Source organism: Carassius gibelio, chromosome B17 (assembly GCF_023724105.1).
Source record: "Carassius gibelio isolate Cgi1373 ecotype wild population from Czech Republic chromosome B17, carGib1.2-hapl.c, whole genome shotgun sequence".
In the NCBI taxonomy this organism is placed as follows: Eukaryota; Metazoa; Chordata; class Actinopteri; order Cypriniformes; family Cyprinidae; genus Carassius; species Carassius gibelio.
The window spans coordinates 2,885,057-2,909,537 of NC_068412.1; the positions used below are offsets into that span (position 1 = coordinate 2,885,057).

The 24,481-nt window shown below is 39.7% G+C and overlaps 1 protein-coding gene across 1 annotated transcript; it reads left to right on the forward strand.

The window, feature by feature from the left end:
• The first annotated feature begins 855 nt into the window (after positions 1-855).
• LOC127975817 (ataxin-3-like) lies at positions 856-21,428 on the forward strand. The gene is made up of 11 exons (XM_052579811.1): positions 856-923; positions 6,455-6,619; positions 6,694-6,738; positions 14,697-14,782; positions 14,861-14,927; positions 15,006-15,093; positions 15,193-15,313; positions 17,886-18,049; positions 19,463-19,586; positions 20,659-20,699; positions 20,776-21,428. Exons 1-11 carry the CDS (start codon positions 900-902, stop codon positions 20,811-20,813), a joined length of 963 nt encoding a protein of 320 aa, XP_052435771.1. The 5' UTR covers positions 856-899; the 3' UTR covers positions 20,814-21,428.
• Positions 21,429-24,481: the final 3,053 nt, after the last annotated feature.

Genomic DNA, 24,481 nt, shown 5'->3' on the forward strand with positions numbered 1-24,481 from the left:
TAAATCTATTAAACTTGTGGAGGAAAGGAAAGCCCATAAATTATTTACTTTACTTGAAACATTTAAGTTAATTTGAAATGGCCCCGTTAAGTTTTTTTTTTTTTTTTTTTTTTTTTTTTTGTTATGTTTTTTTTTTAACTTATTTATTTTATTTATTTATTTATTTTTTATTGCTGATTCTGCTCAATCTTTACTGTAGTATACGAGATGCTTAACTGGTTAATGCCTTGTATGTTTGTAATTATTTTCATTTAATAAAAAAAAAAAAAAACTTCGATCATCAGGAAATGGAAGGAAGGAAGTCAAATGTCGTCATCAGTGTGATTATTTTATTTCAAAATACATTACTTTTATTTCTGTTAAATGATTACATCAGTGACACGACTCCTTTTTTGTAATTTAAATCATATATTTGATAGTTATGAATATATTATTGTATTTTAAATGTTAGAAAACCCTGTTTTTGAGGTCAACATAAAGCACTTTCCCTCTGTACATGGCTGTGGGGACGAACAGTTTTGTGGCTCTTGGAATTCTTTATACTTAATTAAAAACAAATATTATCACACTGATTGCTCAAGAAGGTGTAATTGCTCAAATAACAAATTCTAACCCTAATGTGCTTTTCAACTGTAAGATTTCTGTAACTGCTAGGGACAGAAATATGGACATTTCCAGAATGCCCTTCTACCACTGTCAATAACTGTACGATTAGCCTACAATAAAAAAACAATCAGTTATTATTTCATAATGATTTAATAAACAATGCAGTATAATTCTAATTTGTAAATTGTTCCAGCGATTTCATTTGATTTGTGTTTGTGTTTCGGGTGACTTTTACTTTGACATGTTTTGACGCGTCGTTGTTTCCGGCTCTTCCGTCATTCACACTTTCAAACATGGAGTCTATTTTCCACGAAAAAGTAAGAATCGGTTTTTTATGAATAATATTTATGACTTATGTTTATATTTCTCACATGTGCATCACCCATAAATGAGAGATGTGTCTGCTGCGTGTCATCTTATGTGAACACGCATGTGTTCAGCCGTGTTTATATGAAGGTTTCTCAATCAGACATGGACTGAGATGTTTGTTTACTGTCGCTCTCATCATTCTCGTGTTCCGCTTCTGGTTGTGTTTCTATTAACATCACAGTAACTGCGTTCACAAACATGTACCATGGTACCGTGGCACTGAATGAATGATAGTCACATGACTAACACTGTAGTTATTATGGGATGTTCTGGTGCAGAGCCATCAGTGGATTGACTGTCAGATCAAGAACTGAAGTAATAACTATGGTTAGTAAGTGATACTGTTATGGAGGGTCGATCAGAGAGGAATAAATGGTTTGGAGAATATATTGATAAACAGTCGGTCAATGCCTCATTCTGTTTAATGTCTTACATAGATTACACTTTTCAAAAACAAGACAGAAATTACACGATTTCCCCACTGTCTCCCCTCTTTGTGATAAATCAGGATGACTTGCCTCATAGTTTTATTTTCTGTCATGACATACAGGCATTCTGGTGTGAAGTTTTCAATGTAAACCTGGATTATATGAGGACATTATAATTAAACATGTTCAATGAAGGGTGCTCAACAGAAATGGGTATGTGGTATTGTTTGATAAGAGCCGGGAAGCTGATAAAGGTTAACCCTCGTGCTGCCAAACTAGGGCTGGGGACACTGATATCTACTCTATACTTCTGGAACGAACCACATACTTCTTAAAGCATTAGTTCACTTTCTAATGAAAATTTCCTGATAATGTACTCACCCCATGTCGTCCTCTTCTGTGAAAGTGAACTCATCTTCGTTCAGTGGTCACACTTGGCTCCTTCATGGTCAAAAATGACAGAAGCCTTGAAATATAACTTTTTTTTTTCTTTTCCAGAACATCGGTCTAATAAAATTTAGTTTAATAATGTTTTTTTATTATTATTTTGTATTTTGAGGGATTTTATGATACTATGCAGTATTTATACATTTTAATTAACACATTTTAAATTAAAGTTAATATATATTTTTTCTTTATTTATTTGTTCAATAAATGCAATCTTTCATGTTAAAACAGACTGTAAACATGTAGAATTGTGCCATCTGGTGTCATGTAAACTTCTGTGTAGTTCCTGTATACATCCATACAGAGATATTTGGATTCCCAGCGTTTGTTAGACATAATTTCCTAATTTTATTAGGTTTTACTTTAAGATATAGATTTAGACATTCTAAGGACGTTTAGATATGTTTGGCTAGATAAATGTGTGTGTATGTGTGTGTGTGCTTGCGTGTCTGAGTGTGTGTGTGTGTGTGTGTGTGTGAGTGTGTGTCTGAGTGTGTGTGTGTGTGTGTGTGTGTGCGCGTGTCTGTGTGTCTGTGTGTGTGTGTCTGTGTGTGTGTGTGTGTGTGTGAGTGTGTGTGTTGGTGATAGAGAGTGTGAGTGTGTGTGTGTGTGAGTGTGTGTGTGTGTGCGAGAGAGAGTGTTAGTGTGAGTGTTTGTGTGTGTGTGTGTGTGTGTGTGTGTGCGAGAGAGAGTGTGAGTGTTTGTGTGTGTGTGTGAGTGTGTAAGGTAACTTTGCACTCTTGATATTTTAGAGAGTCACCCCATGTGATCGCTGGCGCCGATACAGGATGGCTGCCTCCGTGACGAGCTCCGCATATGTTTTTGTGTTTTTGTTAGTTTGTCCTGTCTTTAGTTATATTCCTGCCATCAGTTTCACCAGGGAAGAACTGCTGAACATTCGGCAGAATGCACCACAAGATGTTTTTCCGGATTTCAATTATTCAGATGTTTTAGTGAACGTTGTTATCGGAGGAGCGGCGGCGCTGATCAAGCGCTTCAGGACGCGCAGACGGGGGAAGCGAGCGGGAGCGCTCGTCAGACTCAGGAAGCGCGGATTTCGAACGCCGTTGCCTAGCATCCATCTGGCAAATCTCCGCTCTCTACCCAACAAAACGGACGAACTCCTTCTGCTCTCTCGGACAAATAAGGATTTCACACACTCTGCTGCTCTGTGTTTCACGGAAACCTGGCTGAATGACACCATACCGGACAGCGCGCTCCATCTGCCGGACTTTCAGCTGTTCAGAGCGGATCGCGAATCAGAATCCACTGGGAAATCGCGCGGCGGCGGGACATGCTTTTACATCAATGAACGGTGGTGTACAGATGTAACTGTGTTAAAGAAGACGTGCTGCTCAAATCTCGAAACACTCTTCATTAACTGCAAGCCGTTCTATTCGCCGCGGGAGTTTCACTCGTTCATTCTGGTCAGTGTTTACATCCATCCTCAAGCGCATGTGAGCTCAGATTTACAGAAACTCGCTGATCAGATTACAGAGACAGAACAACAACACCCGGACTCTGTTTTAATCATTCTCGGGGACTTTAATAAAGCCAATCTGTCCCGTGAACTGCCAAAATACAGACAGCATGTTACTTGTCCCACCAGAGACAGTAATATATTGGATCACTGTTAAACCACAATAAAGGATGCATTTCACTCTGTTCCACGAGGTGCTTTGGAACGTTCTGATCACCTTCTGGTTCATCTTATACCGTCCTACAGGCAGAAACTAAAATCAGCTAAACCTGTATCAAGGACTGTAAAAAGATGGACTAATGAAGCAGAGCAGGATTTACAATCTTGTTTTGACCTCACTGATTGGAGTGTTTTTGAAGCTGCTGCCACCGATCTGGATGAACTCACAGAGACCGTAACATCATATATCAGTTTCTGTGAGGATATGTGTATTCCTACAAAGACTCAACTAATTTACAATAATGACAAACCGTGGTTCACTGCAAAACTCAGACAGCTCCGTCAGGCCAAAGAAGATGCTTACGTGAAGGGGGACAATGTCTTGTATAAACAGGCTAAATACACATTGGAAAAGGAGATCAAAGTGGCAAAGAGGAATTATTCTGAAAAAATAAGGACTCAGTTCACTTCCAACGACTCCGCATCAGTGTGGAAAAGTCTAAAGAAGATCACCAATTACAAGTCACCACCCCCTAGCACTGTAGAGAATCAACGACTGGCAGACGATCTGAACGAGTTTTACTGCAGGTTTGAAAGAACACCCATCACCTGCCCTGAACGCCACCCCACACAACCATTCACACCATTCACAACTCCTGCATCCAGCCCTGAATGCCTCTCCAAACTACCGTTCTCACCATTAACAGCTCCTGAATCCCATCCTGAACACTTCTCCAATCAAGCACTCTCACCATTCTCACCTCCTGCATCCCCCCTCTCCCCCACACCTGCAATTCAGATCAGCGAGGATGCGGTGCGCCAGGTCTTCCGGAAGCAGAAAAGGAAAAAAGCACCAGGCCCAGATTGTGTTACACCAGCCTGTCTGAAATCCTGTGCTGACCAGCTGGCCCCCATCTTCACCCAGATCTTCAACAGATCGCTGGAGCTGTGCGAAGTCCCCTCATGCCTCAAACGTTCCACCATCATCCCCATCCCTAAGAAACCCAAAATTACAGGACTAAATGACTACAGGCCTGTGGCTCTAACGTCTGTAGTCATGAAGTCATTTGAAAAACTGGTGCTGGCCCACCTGAAGGACATCACTGGGCCCTTGCTGGATCCTCTTCAGTTTGCCTACAGAGCAAACAGGTCTGTGGACGATGCAGTAAACATTGGACTGCATTATGTTCTGCAACACCTAGACAGACCGGGGACTTATGTGAGGATCCTGTTTGTGGACTTCAGCTCGGCCTTCAACACGATCATCCCAAACCTCCTCCTGCCCAAACTAAATCAGCTCTCCGTGCCCACCTCCATCTGCCAGTGGATCAACAGCTTCCTGACAGACAGGCAGCAGCTAGTGAGGCTGGGAAAATACACATCCAGCACCCGTACAATCAGCACCGGAGCTCCCCAGGGCTGCGTTCTCTCCCCACTGCTCTTCTCCCTGTACACTAATGATTGCACATCTAAGGACCTCTCTGTCAAGCTCCTGAAGTTTGCAGATGACACCACACTCATCGGCCTCATCCAGGACGGTGACGAGTCTGCTTACAGACAGGAGGTAAAAGAGCTGGCTGTCTGGTGCAGTCTCAACAACCTGGAGCTTAACACGCTCAAAACAGTGGAGATGATCGTGGACTTCAGGAGAAACCCCCCTGCACTCCCCCCACTCACCATCATGAACAGCACTGTGACTGCAGTGGAGTCATTCAGGTTCCTGGGAACCACCATCTCTCAGGACCTGAAGTGGGACATTCACATTGACTCCATTGTTAAAAAGGCCCAGCAGAGGTTGTACTTCCTTCGCCAGCTGAGGAAGTTTAACCTGCCACAGGAGCTGCTGAAACAGTTCTACTCCACCATCATTGAATCCATCCTCTGCACTTCAGTAACTGTCTGGTTCAGCTCAGCTTCTAAATCTGACCTCAGAAGACTACAGAGAGTAGTCCGGACTGCTGAGCGAATCATCGGTACAACTCTCCCATCTATTCAAGAACTGTACTTATCCAGAGTGAGAAAAAGGGCTGTTAAAATCACTCTGGACCCCTCACATCCAGCACACTCCCTCTTTGAACTGTTGCCATCTGGTCGACGCTACAGAGCACTGAGCACTAGAACGACCAGACACAGGACCAGTTTCTTCCCTCAGGCAATCCATCTTATGAACAGCTGACAATAATGGCGAACACACTACACTTTATATTTATATACACACACACTTTATTTATCTAACACACATACTTAGTATACACTTAAATTTTGCACACAATATATATGTACATACATAACTTCACTTGTAATATACCTGCCTACAATTGTCATTTGTATATTGTCATTCACTGTCTACATATTTGTATTTTTTATTCTTTTATTATGTGTTTTATGTTCTGTCACTGTCATTCTATTGTACTGCGGAGCTTCTGTCACGAAAACAAATTCCTCGTATGTGTAAACATACCTGGCAATAAAGCTCATTCTGATTCTGATTCTGATTCATTCTGATTCTTGATTGCTGTGGACCCCCCCCCCCCCCCCCCACACACACACACACCTTAACATATCTGAATCATGCCTGATGTTTTTGTGTGTTCACATAGCAAATGAGACAAATGTCCAAGTGTCATCTCATTCCGATGAAGCCACGTTTTTTTACATTTCAAAATAATTTTTATTTTCGGGTCAAAAAGGACAGAAAAGGCCCAGAGGGTTAAGACAACACTGGACAATTTCACAAGATTTGGGACTCGTATTCTGTTACATCAGAAGCAGTTATTTTCCTTAAATCAATGTATTGTAAAAGTTGTTTTGGATTGTCAGTGTATTGTATGTTCACAGGCCTGAGAATGGTGATACATTTATTGTTGTTTTGTTTTTTTTATGTTTGTTTATTATGTGCATTAGTTTATTCAATGACTGAATAAAAACATATTTTTTTAAAGTGCCATTGTCTCTGTGTGTTCAGCAAGAGGGCTCTCTGTGTGCGCAGCACTGCTTGAATAACCTCCTGCAGGGAGAGTACTTCAGTCCAGTGGAGCTGTCCTCCATCGCGCAGCAGCTGGACGAGGAGGAGCGCGTGCGCATGGCTGAAGGAGGCGTGCAGACCGAGGAGTACAGGACCTTCCTGCAGGTGCTCCACACACCAATCATTTCACCGTTACACACGATCACTGTCCTAATACTCTTGTGGTCTCACATCTTCAGCAACCGTCGGGAAACATGGATGACAGCGGCTTCTTTTCCATTCAGGTGAGGCACAGTGAAGCAGTTTAATGGAGGATCGTCCCCTTGTCCAAATACCCACACTTGATGTCACTTGAGCACTTGACTACTTCTATGATTTATTTCCTGTATTTGGCCTTAGTGTCCAAGTGAGGATAAAGAACACAACTATGTGCCATACTTTTCATTACTGATGGGACACATCTATATAGTGTTGTAAAAATGCAATTTACTTTAGTTTTAAATACTTTGCAATTTAAAACCAAATCTTGGCTAAATGTTTGTTCAGTAGTCTCTATAATGTGACACAATTTAATTAGTGGTGCCTCTAATTAAGTGCTAAAATGCAGTTGCAAATGTTGTACAAATGAAATATCACCACTACTAACTTTGCACCAATTAAACGTGCAACACTTAGTTTTTCTACCAAATTTTAAGTAATAATATGACCTGTCTAACTATTAATATTTATCTAACTGTTAATATTTATCTTACATTAGAACATTTTGCATGATCTGCAAAAATCCCATCATTTAATCAAAAACATGATGCAAGAGCCTCAAATAGCGCTCCGGAGCAGATTTAGTGTGTGTTAAGGGCATTGTGCTCTGTTGTTTTTAAGACCTGGGACTGTTGAGACGGCTAGTGTGGGTAATTGGAGAAGGTGGCCATGGTGAGAGCAATGCAAACGTACACTTTCTTAATTCATGTTTCTGGTCTATTTGTGCTTGATATTCTGAAGAATGAGAACATGTTTGTCTTTCATCATACTGTACAGACTCGCTCCACCTCTGAGATAGCTTGCTTTTCCTAATTTCCCAGTCTGATGGTCTGAGTCTGTCGTCACATGAGTTGCATCAGTTTCATGTTGACTATCTTCTGCACAGATCTGGCAGTGTTGTGATGGAATAAACACATGCGCTGTGTTTTCGTTGTGTCTTGAGTAGGGCTGTGTGATTAATAGAAATAGTCATAAAATCATGATTTGTGCGTGCACGATTTCTGAATCGTTTTATAGCATGATTTTCCATGGCCCGACCTCCCGCAGTATGCTGTCTGAAACCATCAGAATGAAGTGCGCCTAAATGCAGTACGAGAACAGAGCAGACCGGGCATATGCTACATAACTCCAGGTTCACACACTCCGTCTGTGAGGAGCCAGAGCGTTCACACCGTATGCTGTAAAAGACGCAAAAGATGTGAACAGAAAGGGTTAGAAAGCTAGACAGAAAATACCAGCAATTCTACACGCCTATAAGACCCAGTGACGTTGAAAGCGACCTCTTATGCTGCGTTCACATCAGTCTGGCGCCAATGATTTGAATGTTAAAAGGGGGGGTGAAATGCTGGTTTTCACTCAATATCCTGTTAATCTTGAGTACCTATAGAGTAGTACTGCATCCTTCATAACTCCAAAAAGTCTTTAGTTTTATTATATTCATAAGAGAAAGATAGTCTGTACAGACTTTCCCGGAAAAACACGAGCGTCTGGAGGCGTGACGTGTGGGCGGAGCTAAAGAATCACGAGCGCCAGTAGGATTTTGTGTTGAGAGAGTTTGGAAGCTGTGACATTACCGTGAGGAAAAAACCAACCAAAACAAACCATGGCTAACAGTCAGATTCAGCCGTATATTTATGATCCAGAATCAGATCCAGAGGCTGAAATTTAACAAGAGCAGCATCAGCAACGACGTCTCTATGTGGTATGTACTGAAACTGTATATATTTGCTTAGCGGTTTTGGAAAATGACTAAGTTCCACTTTATGTCGTCTTTTTTAAGCTGTACATGTGAAAAGTGCAGTTTGATGACAACATCGCATGATGCTCTGTAAAAATAAACTCCATCCACTGGTCCCTTAATGCTGTTTCTTTTGGTAATCTGTGCAGGGTTGTCTTGCCCTGGCAACCAAAAACACACTTCTTTTGTGACATTTGGCGACGCTCTCGCTCTGATCAGTGAAGTCTGTTGTGCTCTCAGTGCTCTGCTATACGGGAGCACGCTCTTCCGGCAGAAGTGCCTCAGGACCCATGTAAGGAAATTCTGCTCCATCTAACGTCACACAGAGCCATACTCGAAAACTTGAAAAAAACAAAAATTATTGTAATTATTGAAATAATTGAAGTCACATAAATCACTGTTTACACAACTCTTATATTACACTGCTCCTTTATATCACATTCCTCACTTACATTACACTGCTTACTTAAATTACTCATTTATATTACACTGCTCCCTACTATCCATATGCATCTTTGCTCTTTCGTGTTTTTTTCACCTTCTCCGAGAGATGATGCATTTCGGTGACACCTGTAGTTGTCCATGCAATGTCCGTCATGCTCTCGTGATGTAACAAAATGCAGCAGTAAATCCTTGTTTATACGACTTCCCACCCTTTGTAGATACATGTTTGATGTTTAAATTTGGTCTTGGTTTTCCTAATTCTTTAATGCCAATTTATCCTTATTGCTACAATGAATGAATGGTATTTCTTTCAGTGACATGATATAATTAATATACGCTGAGGTAACGTTCGCTGTGATGTCGATCAAGTTCAGCTGACAACTGAATTTGCATAGCTCGAAAAAAATTCGAAATAGTTTTTAAATATTATTGGATGTCACTGTTCCCACCAGTCGTTGCACAAGTTAAGGTTACGCACGATGACAAAAGCACGTTGGGGCGAACCCTCCCGGAACTCATTGAGATTGCATTGCAGTGGCTGCAGTTCGAAAAAAAAAAAGATCTTTGAATGGAAGTCTATGGGAGCACTCGGTGTGATTCACAGTTTGACAGAAATCGCCGAAAAAGGGGCAGTACTACACAGAACGCGACTCGGCGCTGATTTGACTATTTGGAGGCAGCAAAAACAGTCTAGAATAGTGAAAGCTAGCGTATCACGTGGTTGAATGTAAAATAAAAAAAAATCCCTCACCTTCCTATGGTGGTGCGTAGCCCTAATGGAGAAACCGCCCACTGATAGACAACCTTAAATGGACACTAAGTAGGAATTACTCCCACCTAGTGGTGAAATTGTATTTTGCATTCAAACTAATTTTGCTCTCCAGCGCCTCGCTTTTTCAAATGCGCGTTGCATCTACGGTAGGCGATATGTACCAAAAAGCTTTGACAGGATGTCTTCTAATAGCACTTCGTGGAGTTTTCCTTCAGGTGAACAGGTGTGTTATTTCAAACAAACAGCAACATGACAACTAACAAACGAATGTTACAGTATGAATTACTGACTGTGGAAAACATGAAATATTGTAATTAGTAGTTATGTCTAATTTATTCGTTATATTTTCTGAATTATATGCAGTGTTAGATATAAAAAAATATTGTAATATAGACTGTAACACTGACTTACCTGTCGAGAAGAAAACTGGCCACTTCAGCGTCTCTTTTGAAATCTTTATCCAGCATTAGCTCTTTCCACCTAGAAAAAGCTTCCCCGACATTAACTCTTGTTTTCTGTAATCTACGGTCACGTTTCCTTTTACGTTCTATTTTTGACTGTTTTGGCGCTGATGTTTTCTTCTCCTGTGGCGCGGCATATGTATGGTCCATAATAAGAATGCAATCCAGACTTTTAAACTTGCCGGTGCAGTTTCAAGCGCCTCTCACTGCTCTGCACCTGCGTTTCTGGCTCTGACCGAAAACGCGTTGTGGAAACGCGTTGGCTTAGTACTTTTTGTCCCTCTCTGCTATTATAGTTTTGCAAGATGGCGGAACTACATGGAAGCCTCCGTCGACCTACCCGTCCCATGTATATAAAGATAATAAATTCTTCATTTACAAGGATTAGTTTAAACATTGGCATAGGTATTTGTACACCATTGAGGGCATATTTATGAATAAAAATATTGATTTTAGATAATAAAATACCTAAAAAGTTACTTATTGTCCCTTTAAAAATGTGTTGTCATGACTTCTTTCATTTTCTTTTTTTTTTTTTTTTTTTTGCAGTCTGATAACGAGCTGTATTCGTTTTCCTTTTTGTTATTATTATTTTTGTTTTAGTTTATTGAAAATAAATTGGCTAAAATAGAAGCAGACACGTTTAAATTAAAACAACCACAAAAACATGACTAGTCTTGTGGGAAATATAGGTTTTATTATTTTTATAAATCGCAGATCAGACGAACGTCTTAATATAATCGCACATTAGAAATGTTTGGTGAGATAAAATGTGCACGATAACATTAAGCAAATCTCTTCGCCATCGTCACTCTTTATTATTAAGCAGGAGTTTACGTTAATGCGTGTGCGTGCGCCGGGCTCGTTGTGGTGTGTGTGTGTGTGTGTGTGTGTGTGTGTGTGTGTGTGTGTGTGTGTGTGTGTGTGTGTGTGTGTGTGTGTGTGTGTGTGTGTGTGTGTGTGTGTGACTGACAGACAGCCTCCGCGGCGTGCATTAGAGATCTCGCAGATCTCACAGACAAACTTCTTAATATAATCACACATTAGAAATATTTGGTGAGATAAAATGAACACGATAACATTATTAAGCAAATATACATGTTTTTCCCCTTGTTCCAGTAAAGAAAGCAGAACCGATAGAGTCAGATCTTACTGATTCGGTCTTTCATCATTTAGCCCCGGGGCCAGTTTAATACCGGGTTTCAGTACTCATCCCTACTTATACCTTTCTTATATTTTTCCTCTCACAAACTCTGGTTTATTTTTTATCGTTTAAAAAAAAAAAAAAACATGCAGCAAACAGAGAATAGGTGATGAATCCGTCAAAATGAAACTATAGACGACTTATATATTTTCTCCTCTGACAAACTTAATTTATTTTTAGCGTGTTTAAAAAATAAAAAATAAAGACATGCAGCGAATGAAATTAGGCGATTAATCCGTAAAAATTTTATACTTCAGAGCAAAGCCTATGCCTAATATAGGCTATCCAGTTTTTTTTTTTTTTTTTTTTTTTTTGCATCTGAAAATGACTTGATCAGCCTCCCGCGATGCTCGGCTGTGGAAGATTTAAAAATGTTTGATATAAAGGTTGCTGTCCCATTTTATACAGGAATTGTTCATTTAAAAAAAAAAAATCGAATTATATCGTTAGTTCTAATTATATTATTAACACAAGTTCATTTAGACTATTTAACATGCCCTGTGAAATTTTATCCTTTTTTACTTATAAACTCCTTGCGAATTTTAAATTAGTTTAATAGTATTTAAATTCAAGTAAAAAAAATATATATATTTTTATTAATTAATAATATGTTATCATGTTTATTCTTAATAACTGAACGTTTATGAAACATTAGCCAATAAAGCATTTTTTAAATAACGGAACTTAAAGTTGTGAACTAAAATATTATTTCAACCATACAGCATGTGAATAAATAAAATGAACACTTTTCATAAGATATCATTATTGATAAAATGCATAACATCTCTGGTGTTTGGATTTGTACTTCAATATAATGAGCTCCAAGTTTAAGAATAGCCCTAGACTAGTTTCTCTCTCTCTCTCTCTCTCTCTCTCTTTAACAGCATTAGCTCAATGATATACGTCTTCCTTCCGTTAGACTTCTCCTGCTTGCTAAATGTTGGGCTCATGATCAATAAGTTCGGCTCAATCTGATTCAGTAAAGTCAAACCGCAGACAGTGAAGCCTCGGAGACCCGCGCGCTGTGAGGCGGGAACAGAGGACTCTGCTTGGTCTTAAAGCCTCCCGGAAACATCCACGATCACAAATAACAATGATATTTGTAAAATAATGATTAATTATTAATTGATGATTTGTTTTTATCATTATGGTCTTGTGAAAATAATAATATGGGCTGCGAGAAAATTATGAAGTGTAGTGCAGGCATGTTTCAGCCCAGTAACACACCGTGTTCTTCAGAGCCAAAACACAGACCGAATTCTGTTCAGCTGGAGGGGGTTGGGTTTTGGATAGTTATTCATGGCTTGTGGGGGTCAAGATAAAGGTGTGAATTGCTCTTTCATATGTCTTATGAGGCTTTCACTTGCTGAACCGGTTTATATAGAACTGTTGTTTTGGTTATAGACTAAAAAATGGTCTGATCCCACCTAAGATTTTTCTAGTTCTAGTCGTTCGTTTGTTATATTCAACTAAATAGATGTTTATATTAAATTTACATAATCAAATCTTAATATATCCTCCCTGTCATTAATGCACCTTAATCATTTTTGCACAAACACTTGATTATGAGCGTCGTGGTTTTCACTCGCTCCAAGAGCGCTCCATCACGAGTACAATTCATGCCAACAGCCCATAATATAACTGTATATTCAGCAAGAATTCATGTTACACATATTTAGCTATAGCTTGATCAAAAGGTTACAATGACTGCCAGAGTCGAGCGGGGTGCTAAGAGTTTGTCTGTTTCTTTTACTGATTATTTTCGGGTTAAAGCATGATTTAAACATATTCACACTCAATCGCTTTCGCAATAAGCGTTCAAACAAATGTAATCTTACAGTGCTACATTATCAGCATGCTCTCTGATTTTGAAATCTTGAAGTTAATCGATCTGTTTAGATAAAATAACTGACAAAGATGTTATTTTCATCACAAACAAAATTTTCACAGCAGAAAGCAGCAATTAAAGATTTAATGCTTACAATGTTATTAGTTTGGCATGTGATATAGGTAAAAAAGTTTACACAAAATAGCTTAAGCCACTTTGAAACTCTCCTGTTATTTTATTTTATTATTATTATTTTATATGCTGTGTTATGAACATAACATTTCAAACATACTGAAATCCTTTATTCACGGAGTGAAGGCGGAGCGTGTTTCTGGTATCAGCTGCTCATAGACTCTGCTGTGAGTGAGAGAGATGTTTCACCCGACGAAATGAAGACGACCGTGGGAACACAAGCACAGCACATCCGCCAAAAATCAACCTGTAGCAATGCTCGTTGCTCGACTCGCCAAGCTTTACTTTTGTAGGTCTTAAATTTATAAATATTGATTTAAAAATCAGTTTAAATGTTTTTTTTTTTTTTTTAGGCCATATGCTATTGCACTACTAGAAAAGCAAGTAAAGACGGCTCCCTTTAAAATCACTTAAGCTGTCAATTACTAAAGCTCTTTTTTACATTGTGTGTATTGTGTTGATGATAATGAAAGAACTTGAGTTTAATCGTGAGGACAGTTTATTAATCCATCCATTTATTAGAGTTTCAAAGATTTAATCGTACAATTCTATTTGTTTCTTTTTTTTAGGCTAATTAGGCATAAATAATGGGAACAAAATTATACAGTGCTTCAAGTTTAAACAATTTCTTAATCAGTTTACAGACAAATGTTTTTTTCCCCAATAAATTAAAGGACATGTAACAAATAACAAAAATGCATGTTGTGTTATTAAAGGAAAAAATATATTTATATTGAAAATATAAATTAATATATAGGCATAATATATGAAAATGTTGACATTTTGCATATTAATCCATGTAGCCTACCCCCCTAAAATAGGCTAGCACTTTTAATACCATGTAGCTTAGAGAAAATGTAATCACAGGTTCAGGCACAGGCTTGACATTTATCCTGCTTGAATTCCTAAGAAATGCACATAACTTCATAAATACCAACCTTTGTCTGTGGATATTAAATATTAAATATATTAAATATTTTAACTACAGTGTTTTTCTTTCATTTTCCCTGACTGAAGCCATCTTACACATCAGAGAGGCAAAACTGACGTCTATTAGCGAAAATGTGCTTTGATGCGCTTGTTTGATAACTTGTGATTAAATCGCCACTCAGCGGTCAAAGGCTGCACATGCACTTTATACCGCCGCCGCGGCAGTACGTGTGGCGGTAAAAAGGGCCTTTTGAATGTCTACTTAGTGTATATTTCAACACCTGAATCACAGCTACAATGAAGGGTTTTGTCCATTTCATACAGCCCTAGTGTTGAGTGGATGTGTTGTGTCTTGATGGTGTGTTTTGATGATGTTTTGATGGTGTGTCTTGAGTGGATGTACTGTGTTTTGCAGGTGATCAGTAACGCTCTGGGGGTTTGGGGTTTAGAGATCATTCTCTTCAACAGTAGAGAGTACCAGCAGTTACAGATCAATCCCATGTGAGTATTTCTGAAAGCTTTATCTTGAGTCCTGTTGTCCACTGTGTGACCGTTCATCCTCTTCATGTTTGCTCTCAGACAGGAGAAGGCCTTTATATGTAACTATAAGGAGCACTGGTTTACGGTGCGTAAGCTGGGACAGCAGGTACGTGTTTAACCCGCAGCATTAGTCTGAGTCTGTGTGAGATGATGTTGAGTTTACAGCCTCTCTCTCTTCATCTAGTGGTTTAATCTGAACTCGCTGCTGACCGGTCCGGAGCTCATATCAGACACATACTTGGCTCTTTTCTTAGCGCAGCTACAGCAGGAAGGTAAAACTCATACATGATCATGTGTTGCGTGACCTCTGCGTCGTCATGTATGTCACAGTGATAATGCTGGAAATCTTGCTCAGCTGAACGTCTCTGCAGGTTATTGCATATTTGTGATCCGGGGAAGCCTGCCGGAGTGTGAAGCCGATCAGATTTTGCGGATCATGCGAGTGGAGCAGCAGCAGCGGCCGAAGCTGATTGGAGAGGACGAGGCCCAGAGGTGCACTGGCCGTCATCACATGACATACAGAACAAGACAGTCTTCACCATCCTGTTGTGCTGTTTGACCCACACTCAGTGCCTTTACAAGAGAGGAACACAAGTAATTAGCATCAATTTGTAAACATGCGTTAAAAATAGGGATGGGCGTTTTCCGCAAATATCACATTAGAATATTTGAGCAAAAAAAAAAAAAGGAATATTCGTTTATTTAAATTAAGTTTATGACACAGACGTTAGTTTTCAGCAACATTTATTGTTTCCGTCATTTTGAACAAGCTTACACACAATAAGCTTGAACATTACACATCATGTTTTGTAGCTGAAAAACTTTAACAATGCGTGCAAACAAACAGAAGTACAGATTAAAAGCAAAAAAAATGAAAAAGTGAACAAAGAAAAAACGTAAAGCAGCCTGCAGCAATTAGGCTATTGTAGAACGTAGCCTACACTTAACTTTAAACTGTCAGCAAATCTTTTTTGCTTTTTTTTCCTATCGTTTTAAATGTTCTTGTTAAGAAACACAGGCATGTAGACATGATCGGGGGAAACTCGGTTCCATAGTCTGTTAACAATAAGGCAGAGCACGGAGAAAACGCACTCTGACGGCACAGACGTTGTCGGGACTCACAAATAACGGTGTGCTAAGCGAATACGTTTTGTGAAGCGCTTTGTGTTTTGGTTTCACCACTGAATGGGATCCTCATCTGGTGAATACATGTCTCCAGCAAGAACGGTTCCCACTCGTCTCGGCTGGACTCTCTGTAATCATCACTGAAGAACTGGCTCAGCTTTTTCCCACGAGTGGGCATTACATCCTCTTAATCGTTGATGATGCACCATCAAGGAAAATGTTCTGATAATGTTCAAAATAGTTTTTTTTTTTTCTTACTTATCTCGTGTTTTCATCGAGAAACCTGAGATGTTTGTGCCGAGGGTCTAGGGCAGACGCGAGAAGAGGAGTATTCACTGCATTCTCCAAGTTATCGGTGTTTATTCGTTGCTTGAGAGATGCCGCAACCATGTTCTTGAATTCGGTCACTTTCTGTGATTGTCCACGGCATATTTGAAGTACTGTAGAAGATCGCGATTCTTAGGGGCCGTTCACATATCGCTTCTTTTGCTCAAGTTCGTTATTTCCAATGTAGGTGCGCGGTATGCTCTCTCATAATGGAAGCGACGCGGTCGGGATGCACACACTGTGCGATGCGCACGTTTTTTCCAGGCGCGTCAAGATAAAAACATCTCAACTCTTCAGAATGCCTCAAGCGCACCGCGGGTCATGTGACAAGAACTAACCAATCAGCTTCATCCTTTCCCGTAACAACGTTGAAAGCTCAGCCAAGATGAAGGAACAGCTGATCATAGCTGTATATGGATTGCCATTTTGAAATAAATTTAGTACCAGAGCTACTGAAAGTGATTTTTTTGTGCTGAAAATCCATTTATCCTTTGCTGAAATTTCTGCGTCTTCATGGAGAGAGCACGTCATTGTTGCTTAGCAACAGCAGACGCCTCAGGGGCGCTTCTGTCCGAGCGCTTTGGAAAGAAGGAGAAAGCAGCGCGCCTAGTAAATAAGTGTGATAAACCCATTTTACCTTCACAAGGGTTGGAGAAGCAGACGTAAGATAATGTAGAGCAGCAGTCGTGAAGTGAACAGGAAGTTATAGTACTCAAAGGATTTGTTTGTTTATTCTATTCTGAATATTTTCAGCTGAAAGCTTGTTTAAACAAGTAGGCCTACTACAACAACACTTATTCACAAGCAATCACTCTCTCAATAACGCATTCAAACAAATCTAATCTTACAGTGCTACTTCATCTGTATCTGATTTCAAATGAGCGGAAATCTGTAAAAATAACTGATGGAAATGTACTGTTATCTTCATCACAAAACAAAATTTGCACAGCAAAAAGCAGTAATTATACCTTTTTATTAGCTTGTCATGTTGTAGGAATAACGTTTAAACACCATTGTTTCAATAAGCCACTTTGAAACTCTGCTGAAATGTAATTAAATGTTTTAATATACGTTGTGAACAGAACTGTGATATATAAAACAAGCTTAGATACTTTAGACGCGGTGTGAAGGATGAGCAGTCTGTCACAGGCAATTCTAGTTGCATTTTTCATCAATTATTAATTTCTTAAATTATCCCTTGACTATGCTCCTGGCTCACCATCTAGTGCCGATTTTTTTGGGCTGATGCCAAATGTACATGGCGACCCCTGATGTAGAGGCTATTGATAAAAACTAAACAGCAATAAGGACTACACCAATTCTCAGTAATGTTACATATGATTTATACTTCTCATTTGTAGTCATTTACACATCATTAGTCATTAAATTGTTTTTAATTTGTGCCTGTGCAGCTAATTTTAACAAAATAGCAGTTCATAATGTTCATATTTAATATTGAAGTCTCTGACCAGCTGCAGTAAAAGCATAACTGTATGGAAAGTCACTGTAAATCCATGATTTCAGCACAACAGGAGGGTTGAACACACGAGCACTGAGTGTATGACACAGATCTGCATGATGAAGTCCTGCTGTCACTGATGGGTTTGTTCAGGGTGTCAGTGCAGCAGACGTCAGACGCCGGACACACCGCAGATGAAGTGCTGCTGGATGAGGATGAGGAGGAGCTGAGGAAGGCTCTGGCGCTCAGCAGACAGGGCATGGAGGTGGAGGACGAGGAGGCTGACCTGCGCAGGGCCATTCAGCTCAGCATGCAGGGTGAGACACACTGTTCTTCATCACAGAAATAGGCAGAACAATCAGGGATTGCATTTCTTTTTTATTATATTCAGGTTTTTTTATTTAGTATTATTATTTTTATTTCATTCTTGTCACGTAATGCGGTCTATAAAACATGCATGAAGATGAAGAACAAGTCAAATATTCTTTAATAAATGCACAGAAGGGTAAATCACAGACAGAGGACTCAATACCAGACGAGAGAGCACAGGACAGACTGCACTATATTCACAGACTATACTAAAGCAAGTGGAGATGACTAACAAGACACACCTGAATGCTAATAGAGGTTGACCGATTGATCGGTTTGATTAGGTCATGCAAATTAGGTCATTTCTATTGGCAGGACCATCTGCGGGCAGCTAAGTGTTGTTGCAGGAGACCGTACCAGAGAATCCCTCGTGTCTGTGTGAGATGAAGAAGCTGACTCTGCAGACACATCTTGTACACGCACAGCTTCAGATAATGATGCCAGGGCAAGACTGAAAGCATAATTACATTTTACCTTACTAGAATTGATGCCAATGATTATCCTATTCATAAGTGGAACAAGTACCTTTCATGTGAAGAAACACGTGCGACTCAGACTTCTGGGCATCAGCTGTCCTCACAGCTAGCCTCCACATCTCATCGCTCGTGTGCTGCACACTGGGTAATTTGAGTGGACTCTTTTAGTTTTGTTATCACTATGGCCATTTGACTTACAGCAGTGTCCAGTGTTTCCCATACATTGAGTCCCAACATCAAAACTGACTGCCACAAATACATTTTCCAAAAGGCTTATAGTTCCTTGAATGAACGGAGCACTGTACGTTTCAAAATATAAATACATTTGTTTGGGATGATCAGGAGGCTTAGGAACTGTGTGCTGCCCACACACACACACACACACACACAAGAACGGTCTGACGGTCAGGATCTGTCGCTCAGGCTTGTGCTCCGCTCTGTTTTAGGGGAAATAATAGATACTACATTAATAGATAATGGTAGAATTATTCTGTTGGACATACATCACTGTCCAAAAGTCATTTCTGCTGGACTGATTATTGTTTATCAACATAAAAGCCTGTTCTTTTATGCAAGCCTGTTTTTAATAAATAGTATATAGTTATGAATATTATGATCAAATATATTGTGTATTTAAATTGTATATTGCGAGACTGACCCACACCCCCACCCAAAAAAAAAAATATATAAGTCTTATGGGGGGGACTATTTTGGCTGCCATCACTACACATATTTATCTTTCTTCAGGAAGAAATATTAACAAAATAACATGTGTTGTTAAACCACTGGAAACTAAAGATCTGAGGTTCACGTCGTCTCCCGAGCTTCAGGTCAGAACAGAGCGGTTTTCTAATCTGCTGTTTCTTGGCTCTCCGCCGGCTGTAGGTGGCAGTGATCCCAGAAGCCCCGGCGCCGCTGTGACGGCCGGCTCGTCTCATGATTCGGGAAGCAGCGAGGAGGCGATGACAGCGGAGGAGCTGCGCAGGAGGAGACAGGCTTACTTCGACAGGTGAGCGCGAAGTAATCGACGGCAAATTAATGATTCAGTCCTTAAACTTGTCATTTGATTACATTAATGATTGATTATTAATTTCCTTACTTTCAAGGTTACTTATCCAAACCTAAAGAATACTCTATAAAGTGAAACTGAGTTCTTGCAGTTATTTAATATTGACTGAAAAATTGCTTGTTAAAACAACTGAAATGATCACTTGCAATTTTTCCGAATAATAGAGAAATGAACATAAACATGGTTTACAATTCGCACAGAAAATATTAATACATAATTTGAAACTGTTAAAGTTATTTTATTTGTATACTTATGAAATGGGTCTCTAAAATGAATAAAAAATCAGCAAATACTTGACACGACATGAGAAAGATATCTACAGAAAGCTTGAAGCGTCGGTTTTTAAAGGAAGTAATACTGACAACAAATATTCTCTGATAAATAATCAGTTTAAAACAAAAATGAGGTACAGTCCTGCGCGTCTGAGCTCACCTATAATGGTTTCTCACACATCTTGCTCTATAAAGTAATCATCCATGTGAAGCCAGGCTTGAGACGCACCACATCACCTGTGAAAACAAAGCATTACGATTCATCAAGTTCATCTAGGCTGCTTTTTGTTTCTGAAACAAGACACGCTGTGAGGAATAAGCCTTCAATTTACCTCAGAAGAAGAATGAGATGCGGCTTAATCCAGAGTCATTTATTTGGACTTATATCAGTGTTAATTTAACAAAGTTGTACACATTTAGTAGTAGAACCTTTCCCAAACTATAATGCCATATTAAAATATGGGAAATTGAGTGCAACATTTTGAAATATGATAGGAAACCTAAATGTTGTAGGACTCGTCTGCATGTTTAGCTCACCTTCTCTGGTGATTTATTTAAGGCCATACTGACACACAAAACACAGTGTTTACTTCATATTTTTCAACACTGCATTTGTAACTTAAGTAACGTAATTTTATAGACATTAGGAACTGATCAAATTGCATGACATGAGAGTGTTATCAGGAAAAGTAATCAGAATACAGTAACGGTGTGATGCTGACGGTCTGATGTCCTCCCAGGCAGCAAGCTCAGTCCTCCGCTCACGACAGGAGCTCCGCCGGTAAGACAGTCTTCCCTGATTACAGACGTCTGCTCTATGAATCTGGCTGGGATCTGATGTTGTTGTTGTTTTGTAGACGGAGCGAAGGAAAGCGGGACCAAACCCGACCAGTGACGGTCCACCAGCGCCGGTGACAGATGCCCTGAACGCCCTCGACCCCAACTCTCTTTGGGAATGATGGGACTCACATCCCCTCTCAGAACTGCCCCGGGTCCTGCTGTGTAATCAAGGGACATTCGTTTAGCTTCGCTTCTCCTCTTTGAGTTGAACGAGGTGAAAGGAAAGTGTTTCCCCGGTTCATTCCTCTCCCTCAGACGGACGGCGTGAGGAGGGAGCTGTCAGCGCTGGGATCACTGCTGCATTCTGGGATCTCTCTGCTCTTCTCCTCTGTGGACTGTTGTGAAGAACTTCTGCTGGTCACCGCTGAGCGGCGGGGGACGTGCCCTAGGTAGACGGCATAGTGAGGGCAGATTCAGTCATCGTTCAGATTCAGCCCTTCACGTGTTTTAGTCATTCATCAGTCATCCCTCATTTGTTGACAGGCAGCAGCTCTTTTGGATCTATCGGATGGTTTTCACATTCTTTTCTATAATTTCATACGTTTGGTGGCACAGCAGCGTTTCTTGAACTCATTTCACATTCAGCAATAGTTTTTAAGTGATTGGTTATTCTTGCACTCTTATATAAACTTATTGTTTCTTAAATAAAAATGTTTCTTTCCCCCCTAAATGGATGTTGTTTGTTTCTTCTCTCTGGATTAATTTGATTCTGTGACTCTCTTGAAGATGTGCTGGAGTTTCATTCACAATGGAAAGAAGGAGAAAAGGTCTATCTGATTCTGAACCTCGTCATACAGCTTCAGCAGTGTACAAGTAAACATGATGGAGAGATGTACTGTCGAAATTGTGAAACATTCCCACATTAAAATCATATCCAACTGAAAGAATCAGAATGAGCTTTATTGGCATGTGCGTTTACAAATAAAGTCATTTGTTTTAGTGACAGAAGCTCCCACAGTACAAACAGAATGACAGTGAAAAGACAAGATTGGTAATAAAAACAATAATCATATAATAAGTAAATATTATAAGTAAGATATTCATATCTACAGGTCATCAACTTGATACAATAGTTTGGCCAAAAATGATTCAGTTAATTAACTCCCTCAGTTTTTCAAAGTCCCAGAGAAAAGCTAATGTTTGACTTTGTACATAAACACAAGCTGAATCATTTTTGAGCAAATTATTGTATTCATTTATTGATCTGTAGATATGAATATCTATTAAATTCTGAAAGAAATTACAGCAAGTTTCCTACAATCATTCTTAAAGGAATAGTTAACCAAAAAAAAAAAAAATTAGTAATTTGCTGAAAATTCTCATCAATGGATGCTCTGCAGTGAATGGGTGCCGTCAGAATGGGAGTCCAAACAGCTGATAAAAACATCTCAATAATCCACAGCACTCCAGTCCATCAGTGAACATCTGGAGAAGAAGTGACTCTCATCCCACAGCTCTTCAAGCAGCTGCAGAAGAATATCTAGCAGGATGGTTAAACTTCGAGACTCTTCAATGATCAGTTCAAGACATTTTTCTGTGCTGATGTGAACAATATGGATTTCAGCAAGGCCGAGCTCAGCAAGAGCACCATCAACGAGTATTGGAGCAGAAAGACCAGTTGCAAAGTGAATGAAATGGATACGAGCATTGAGCTGCTGACACAGATGATTCTCCTCAACACCATTTTCTTTCAGGGTGAGTTTCTATTAGTCCTGGGGAAATTTATCCATGCATCGCGACATGAGAAATGATTTATCATCGATTCTGAGATTTTCCGAATGCATGGTGATTCTTTCTAGAGTTAATTCTGACCTTAGTTTTGAACAGCAGATGGCAATGCATGCTTTAAAAACAGCTGTTAAGTCAAGTCACCTTTATTTATATAGCACTTTTAACAATTCAGATTGTAACAAAGCTACTGAACAGCATTAAATAGGAAAATAGTGTTTCGATAATGCAAAAAGGTAATTCATCATTGAATTCAGTGAGGTCATCATCCAGTTCAGTTTAAATAGTGTCTGTGCAATCAAGTCAATGATATCGCTGTATATGCAGTGTCCCAACTAAGCAAGCCAGAGGACAGAATGGAGAAAAAAACCTTGGGAGAAACCAGACTCAGTTGGGGGTCAGTTCTCCTCTGACCAGACGAAAACCAGTAGTTCAATTCCAGACTGCAGCAAAGTCAGATTGTGCAGAAGAATCATCTGTTTCCTGTGGTCTTGTCCTGGTGGTCCTCTGAGACAAGGTCTTTACAGGGGATCTGTTTCTGGGGCTCTAGTTGTCCTGGTCTCCGCTGTCTTTCAGGGATGTAGAGGTCCTTTCTAGGTGCTGATCCACCATCTGGTCTGGATACGTACTGGATCCGGGTGACTGCAGTGACCCTCTGATCTGGATACAGACTGGATCTGGTGGCCACGGTGACCTCGGAATAAGAGAGAAACAGACTAATATTAGCGTAGATGCCATTCTTCTAATGATGTAGCAAGTACATCGGGTGTTATGGGAAGTGTTTCAGGTTCCAGGGTCTTTAATCTAGATTTAAACTGCAAGAGTGTGTCTGCCTCCCGAACAATGTTAGGTAGGTTATTCCAGAGTTTAGGCGCCAAATAGGAAAAGGATCTGCCACCCGCAGTTGATTTTGATATTCTAGGTATTATCAAATTGCCTGAGTTTTGAGAACGTAGCGGACGTAGAGGAGTATAATGTAAAAGGAGCTCATTCAAATACTGAGGTGCTAAACCATTCAGGGCTTTATAAGTAATAAGCAATATTTTAAAATCTATACGATGTTTCATAGGGAGCCAGTGCAGTGTGGACAGGACCGGGCTAATATGGTCATACTTCCTGGTTCTAGTAAGAACTCTTGCTGCTGCATTTTGGACTAGCTGTAGTTTGTTTACTAAGTGTGCAGAACAACCACCCAATAAAGCATTACAATAATCTAATCATGAATTAATGTTTCTGCATTTGATATTGAGAGCATAGATCGTAATTTAGATATATTTTTTTAGATGAAATAATGCAGTTTTACAAATAGCACACCTAGGTTCCTAACTGATGACGAAGAATTGACAGTGCAGTCTTTAAGTCTTAGACAGTGTTCTAGGTTATTACAAGCGGAGTTTTTAGGTCCTATAATTAACACCTCTGTTTTTTCTGAGTTTAGCAGTAAGAAATTACTCGTCATCCAGTTTTTTATATCGACTATGCATTCCATTAGTTTTTCAAATTGGTGTGTTTCACCGGGCCGCGAATAAATAGAGAGCTGAGTATAATCAGCATAACAGTGAAAGCTAACACCATGTTTCCTGATGATATCTCCCAAGGGTAACATATAAAGCGTGAAGAGTAGCGGCCCTAGTACTGAGCCCTGAGGTACTCCATACTGCACTTGTGATCGATATGATACATCTTCATTCACTGCTACGAACTGATGGCGGTCATATAAGTACGATTTAAACCATGCTAATGCACTTCCACTGATGCCAACAAAGTGTTCAAGTCTATGCAAAAGAATGTTTTGGTCAATTGTGTCAAACGCAGCACTAAGATCCAATAAAACTAATAGAGAGATACACCCACGATCAGATGATAAGAGCAGATCATTTGTAACTCTAAGGAGAGCAGTCTCAGTACTATGATACGGTCTAGATCCTGACTGGAAATCCTCACACATACAATTTTTCTCTAAGAAGGAATATAACTGTAAGGATACCACCTTTT